We start from the raw sequence: 7,443 nt of genomic DNA, 5'->3' as shown, positions 1-7,443 counted from the left end.
GCTTTCAAAAGCAGCTCAAACATAGAACATGTAAGAAAGAACTTCATAGCCATTGAATTATACCGTCCATTATAGGGAAATAATGCACGCTCTAGAATGCCAATCAGAAACAAGTATCAACAAGGCCATGGTATAAATCGAGATATTTCCTTTGTAACATGACATCAAGACCTAGCAACTGAAGTGTTAGAATCTCCAGAGGTTCTCTTTCAAAGTTTGTTGCCAAGGAACTCTCGCGATAGTTATTCACAAAGTCGAGGAACGTCAGCGATATTAGAAAAGGAGTATCTCTGGGTACGTTCCAGACCAGAGCTAGCTTGTTAGCTAGCTGCATAGCGATCAGTCTACTTTTCTGGTTTTGTCGATAAGTATAATTGTTGAGGAATATATCACCTTATATGCATGCACTATTAACGGTGGAGCTACTATGGCAACTGGACATACTTAGTTGTCTGCTAACAAGTGTGACAACAGTGAAGAAGACTCAGCACGTTAGCTACAGTGCAGGTGCCGTAGCAACGACAGACGCTTGTTTGATTAGAGAGGTACTGTAGCTAATTTAGCTAGCGCAGCAGCTACTGTTAGTTACTGACTATCAACTACCTAGTAGTTGCTATACACTAATGGTATTGCTAGCTATATGTAGGCTTAACTTTGCTAGCTAGAGAACTGAGTTTTATTTTTGACCATACCACGATCAGCCAGTGATACTAGCAAATTGTGTATCGTTAGCTATGAATAGCTAGCTACTTAGCTACTCTCTTTGCTAATTGTATAGCAAGCTAATACAGTTTCTTTGGTAACTAACTGTTATGTCCCATTTGAATGATCGATGACAACCCTTCTGTTTACAGTGAGTGCCAAGTACCTATTTTCTGAAGACTTTCACATTAGCCACCACAATGAGATTAAAGACATCATTACTCAAGGAACCAAAACATATCCTTTTCAATTGTGTGAATGATAGAAAGATACTACAACAGTGCTTTGGTTTGACCTGATTGTTGGTCTTTTCAGTTTAAAAAATATGGACAGTCAGCAATCATGAATGAAAAATCTATTATGAAGTTGTTCCTCTAATAACATACAAGGCCTCCTTAGCTCTGGTCCAGGGGGTTAGTGCCCGTTCCTCCAACTCACTGAAACGCCATGGACCAAAGCTAAGGCCGCCTGAGACAAATATGATATTCAGTACACCTTGCACCACCAGACCTGGGTTCAAATACTATTTGAAAACGTTCAAATATTTGTAGTGTTTGCTCTAGCCTGGCCGGAGTGCCAGATGGGCGGGTTTGCAGTTTTGGGACTATTCTAATGGTCCATTAAGCCCACTAAGCTCAATCAAGCACAGATAAAGTATATATTTCAAATAGTGTTTGAACCCAAGTCTGCCTGGCACCTTCTTACTAAAGGCATGCTTTTTGCAACCTATATGGTGAAAAGATTTATGTGCTATTTGCGATCACATCTGTGTGTGGATCTCACCTACCTCAATACAAAGAAAGGTGAATACAGGATCTGTGTTCATTAATTCAGCTGAAAAGCAACCACTGTGTTTGAGTCTACTGCGGCCACCAACCCTGGACCCGAAGAGTTAGGCAACAGGGTGTGAAAACGTGTGTACCACTTTAACACGAACACATCTGGTTCAAGTAATTAAGATTAGATATTTTGCAGCAACCACTGATCTATTTCCACCTTACCATTGTCCTCCTTAACACCTGGACACATAAAGAGCTTGTGAGCTGTGTGGGCTGGACCACTGCAGACGAGCTGTATTCCTGCAGTGAGGACCACCAGATCCAAAGATGGAACCTGCTGACCAGTGAGACCAGCCTGGTGGTGAAGCTGCAGGAAGACCTCTTCCCCATTGACCTGCACTGGTTCCCCAAGACTGTGGGAGGCAAGAAGCAGGCCCAGGCCGAGATCTTTGTCCTCACCAGCACTGACGGCAAGTCACAGAAGGGCCGAATAATAAGAGATTTTCTCATAACAGGCTTTGATGATAGTTTTAATAACTTTATTTATGAAGCACTTTTCCTACCTCAAAGCGCTATTTGAAACAAGTTTATGGCACCGCTAACAGAAAATAAATGTTGAATTTTAAAGCAATGATAGTTTTTCACATTATTCAACAAGACAGATTGATATTTAATTAGGTAGGTGAAAGGGGATATGAGTCCCAAGGTACATAACAGCATGGTAAGTGTGAAATGTCTCTGGTTGACTACGAGTGGTATACAACGAAGCAAATTAGATCTACTCAGGCTTTTATAAAGCTAGCCAGCTTCAGTTAGCTGCACATTCCAGGTCAGGCTTCATCCGTACTACGACGGTGGATATTGCTCGTCCGCCTGCCGCTGACTCTAGCAGGCATGTCGCACGTGGTTACTCGAACATCTAGCTCTTCATTGAGACAATGCTGAAACATCAATCCATGGGCGAGTCAGTGACACATTTTCATTTGTGCCGAAATCAAAATGAAAAAATATATCTTGCAAATTCAGCAGGCTATGGTTTGAAATAGGTTTTTAGAAGTGCCACCTTTATTTTAATACTTATCGTTAATGCCGGCTTTGGTGTGTTTATCAATGCACAAGCACCTTTTTCCGACTCCTATCGCACCTTCTATCTGTGGAACAGCTTGTTGTGTTGTGGCCATATACAGTGACTTTGGAAAGTATTCAGACCCCTTGACTTTTTCCACATTTTGTTAGGTTACAGCCTTATTCTGAAATTGATTAAATAGTTTTTCCCCCTCTTCAATCTACACACTACCCCATAATGACAAAGCAAAAACAGGTTTTTAGAAATGTTTGCTAATTTATTAAAAATACAAAACTGAAATATGACATTTACATAACTATTCAGACCCTTTACTCAGTACTTTGTTGAAGCAGCGATTACAGCTGCAAGTCTTCTTGGGTATGACGCTACAAGCTTGGCACACCTGTATTTGGGGAGTTTCTATTTTCAGGTTTCTCCAGAGATGTTCGATCGGGTTCAAGTCCAGGCTCAGGCTGGGCCACTCAAGGACATTCAGAGACTTGTCCCGAAGCCACTCCTGCGTTGTCTTGATTGTGTGCTTAGGGTCGTTGTCCTGTTGGAAGGCGAACCTTCGCCCCAGTCTGAGGTCCTGAGCACTCTGGAGCAGGTTTTCATCAAGGATCTCTCTGTACTTTGCTCCGTTCATCTTTGCCTCGATCATGACTAGTCTCCCAGTCCCTGCCGCTGAAAAACATCCCCACAGCATGATGCTGCCACCACCATGCTTCACTTTAGGGATGATGCCAGGTTTCCTCCAGAAGTGACGCTTGGCATTCAGGCCAAAGAGTTCAATCTTGATTTCATTAGACCAGAGAATCTTGTATCTCATGGTCTGAGAGTCCTTTAGGTGCCTTTTGGCAAACTCCAAGTGGGCTGTCATGTGCCTTTTACTGAGGAGTGGCTTCCGTCTGGCCACTCTACCATAAAGGCCTGATTGGTGGAGTGCTGCAGAGATGGTTGTCTGTCTGGAAGGTTCTCACATCTCCACAGAGGAACTCTAGAGCTCTGTCAGAGTGACCATCGGGTTCTTGGTCACCTCCCTGACCAAGGCCCTTCTCCCCCGATTGCTCAGTTTGGCCAGGCGGCCAGCTCTAGGAAGAATCTAGGTGGTTCTAAACTTCTTCCATTTAAGAATGATGGAGGCCACTGTGTTCTTGGGACCTTCAATGCTGCAGAAATGTTTTGGTACCCTTCCCCAGATCTGTGTCTCGGAGCTCTACGGACAATTCCTTCGATCTCATGGCTTGTTTGATGCTCTGACATGCACTGTTAACTGTGGGACCTTATATAAACAGGTGTGTGCCTTTCCAAATCATGTCCAATCAATTGAATTTACCACAGGTGGACTCCAATCAAGTTGTAGAAACATCTCAAGGATGATCAATGGAAACAGGATACACCTGAGCTCAATTTCGAGTCTCATAGCAAAGGGTCTGAGTACTTATGTATATTAAGGTATTTCTGTTTTTTGTTTTTAATACATTTGCAAACATTTCAAAAAAACTGTTTTCTCTTTGTCATTATGGGGTATTGTGTGTAGATTGATGAGGAAATTATTTTCTATAATCCATTTTACAATAATGCTGTAACGTAACAAAATGTGGAAAAAGTCAAGGGGTCTGAATACATTCCGAATGCACTGTATTTATAATCCATAAAATGGTTTTGGAACCTCTAACCCTGGCAAATTGACTGTTAAACTCATGGGTTCACTAGCAATTGCTTGACTTGAATGGGAGCTGCCATATATAGATTATACTGCACAGTCGCGGTCAAAAGTTTTGAGAATGACACAAGTATTGGTCTTCACAAAGTTCACTGCTTCAGTGTTATGAGATATTTTTGTCAGATGTTACTATGGTATACTGAAGTATAATTACAAGCATTCCATAAGTGTCAAAGGCTTTTATTGACAATTACATTAAGTTTATGCAAAGAGTCAATAATTGCAGTGTTGACCCTTCTTTTTCAAGACCTCTGCAATTCGCCCTGGCATGCTGTCAATTAACTTCTGGGCCACATCCTGACTGATGGCAGCCCATTCTTACATTATCAATGCTTGGAGTTTGTCAGAATTTGTGGGGTTTTGTTTGTCCACCCGCCTCTTGAGGATCGACCACAAGTTCTCAATGGGATTAAGGTCTGGGGAGTTTCCTGGCCATGGACCCAACATTGCAATGTTTTGTTCCCCGAGCCACTTAGTTATCACTTTTGCCTTATGGTAAGGTGCTCCATCATGCTGGAAAAGGCATTGGTCATCACCAAACTGTTCTTGGATGGTTGGGAGAAGTTGCTCTCGGAGGATGTGTTGATACCATTCTTTATTCATGGCTGTGTTCTTAGGCAAAAATGTGAGTGAGCCCACTCCCTTGGCTGAGAAGCAACCCCACACATGAATGGTCTCAGGATGCTTTACTGTTGGCATGACACAGGACTGATGGTAGCGCGCACCTTGTCTTCTCCGGACAATGTGTTTTCCGGATGCCCCAAACAATCGGAAAGGGGATTCATCAGAGAAAATGACTTTACCCCAGTCCTCAGCAGTCCAATCCCTGTACCTTTTGCAGAATATCAGTCTGTCCCTGATGTTTTTCCTGGAGTGAAGTGGCTTCTTTGCTGCCCTTCTTGACACCAGGCCGTCCTCCAAAAGTCTTCACCTCACTGTGCGTGCAGATGCACTCACACCTGCCTGCTGCCATTCCTGAGCAAGCTCTGCACTGGTGGTGCCTCGATCCCACAGCTGAATCAACTTTAGGAGATGGTCCTGGCGCTTGCTGGACTTTCTTGGGCGCCCTGACGCCTTCTTCACAACAATTGAACCTCTCTCCTTGAAGTTGTTGATGATCCGATAAATGGTTGATTTAGGTACAATCTTACTAGCAGCAATATCCTTGCCTGTGAAGCCCTTTTTGTGCAAAGCAATGATGAAGGCAGGTGTTTCCTTGCAGGTAACCATGGTTAACAGAGGAAGAACAATGATTTCAATCACCACCCTCCTTTTAAAGCTTCCAGTCTGTTATTCTAACTCAATCAGCATGACAGAGTGATCTCCAGCCTTGTCCTCGTCAACATTCTCACCTGTGTTAACGAGATAATCACTGACATGATGGCAGCTGGTCCTTTTGTGGCAGGGCTGAAATGTAGTGGAAACGTTTTTTTGGGATTAAGTTCATTTTCATGGCAAAGAGGGACTTTGCAATTAATTGCAATTCATCTGATCACTCTTCATGACATTCTGGGGTATATGCAAATTGCCATCATAAAAACTGAGGCAACAGACTTTGTGAAAATTAGTATTTGTGTCATTCTCAAAACTTTTGACCACGACTGTATGTCTATGGTTGGTTGTGGCTGTCAGTTTGCCTTCAAAATGTCAAAATACAATCACGTGAAAAACGTACAGTTTGGAAAGCAAATGCTGTCTACTAAATGTGTAATGTGATATGTATTTTAGCATTACTGTTTTTTTACACACAAAAAAACTTTTGATTAATAAAATATTTAATCAGTCGTCTTCCTCAAATAAAGAGGATGATGACACAATCTTTGCGAGAGGGATGGTATCTGATTTCATTGGTCCTCAACTCGTGGCTCAAACACTTCATTCAGGATAAATGGAGTTAGCCCTGAATTAGCCTGCCCAGAGCAGGTTAGTTCTGAAGGATTTGTTGCCATTGAAATTTACCTGGCTAAAAGGTGAGCCACTTTTGTGGTACCGGTTATCCCGAGTTGAACTCAGAGTTGACATTTGTTACCTCGCTAACTCCTCAAACCTGATTCATAGCACAGGGCTCTGTCTATATCAGCTCTAAACACACAGAGTGGATATGTACGGCGATGGCAGGCGACATGTGGTCACAATGTTAATGGCAGTGTAGGGTTGCATAAACACACCCACAAACTGAAGCAGCAATTTTCCCTGGCAGACCATGTAGTCATGAAAATGTTTGCATCTGTCTTTCTGGTACAGAATGATTATTGTCATCATATAGGTAATATTGTCACAATTGTCATTGGTCTCCTCTATGGAGAGGCAGTGTTTATGTTTTTAGTGTACTAGACCTAGATACTAATGCACAGCAACCTCAAAATGTTGGGGTGGATTGGCGCAATAGTCCACTGCAGCTTGTAACGGCATATTCTTTTGGTTTCTGTTTTTAATGTCAGTGAAACTTCACATGGCTATGAAATGGTTAAATAGAAACCACAGATGTATAGCTTTGGTGGGTGGGGAAAATCTATAGTAACTTTTGTGGCTTTCTCCAACCTCATTTGGTGCGTGGGCCTCTGTCTGAGGCGATATGTCAAAAATTGTTTTGGTTCATAGTACTGACAGACATAGAGCAAATGCTGAGAGCAGTTTGAATGTGGTGTTTAACAGTCTGGTCTTTAATATAATTTACATTTTTAAAAGCCTATTTTAATTCTAAGCGTCCTTTTCAAACAGCAGCCATGGTCGTATACTCACTACCTGTTTTTCTGGGTCGGCGACATTCAGATTTGTTAGGACATCCAAATATAGAAACTGGAGAGAGCAGCATCATGCTGATTTGCAGTTTTCGGCAACCAGAAATTACATAGAACATTCTGTATTTTTTAATACGCACCGCCACAAAGTATATGGTAGGCTAGTGTCTTTGATAACTGTCTCCATGCCTGATCGCTCCCCGTCTCTAGCAGATAGGAAACTGTTTAATTTAAGCAGCAGAGAGACTTTGCTTTCATTCTTCCGTTTTGTGTAAGAAATGTGTCTTCAAGAGGTAGCTACCAACCAGGACAGTGGAGCAAAATACATTATGTATGGGAACCTGACTCCATGGGTTACAATTCTGTATGTTTATCTCAGTTTGGTTGTTTCTGTGTGTGGGGCCGAGTGCCTATATTCTTGGTCTTTTA

General features: G+C 42.3%; 1 protein-coding gene across 5 annotated transcripts in view; it reads left to right on the top strand.

The window, feature by feature from the left end:
• The first annotated feature begins 208 nt into the window (after positions 1-208).
• Positions 209-7,443, top strand: part of ift80 (intraflagellar transport 80 homolog (Chlamydomonas)) — a 67,747-nt gene continuing 60,512 nt past the window's right edge. For 3 of the 5 annotated variants that reach the window (XR_006001144.2, XM_041877833.1, XM_041877837.1), the window contains exons 1-3: positions 301-545; positions 855-939; positions 1,730-1,951. Coding sequence is in view for 4 of the 5 variants with exons in the window: in XM_041877833.1 (XP_041733767.1) it covers positions 903-939; positions 1,730-1,951 (259 nt within the window). In the remaining variant the exon portion in view is untranslated. The other 2 variants (XM_041877835.1, XM_041877834.1) reach the window with 2 other exon arrangements.

The sequence above is a fragment of the Coregonus clupeaformis genome, chromosome 6, assembly GCF_020615455.1.
Source record: "Coregonus clupeaformis isolate EN_2021a chromosome 6, ASM2061545v1, whole genome shotgun sequence".
Taxonomy (NCBI): domain Eukaryota; kingdom Metazoa; phylum Chordata; class Actinopteri; order Salmoniformes; family Salmonidae; genus Coregonus; species Coregonus clupeaformis.
Note: the sequence above shows the minus strand (reverse complement) of the source record. Positions and strands in the feature narration are given on the sequence as shown.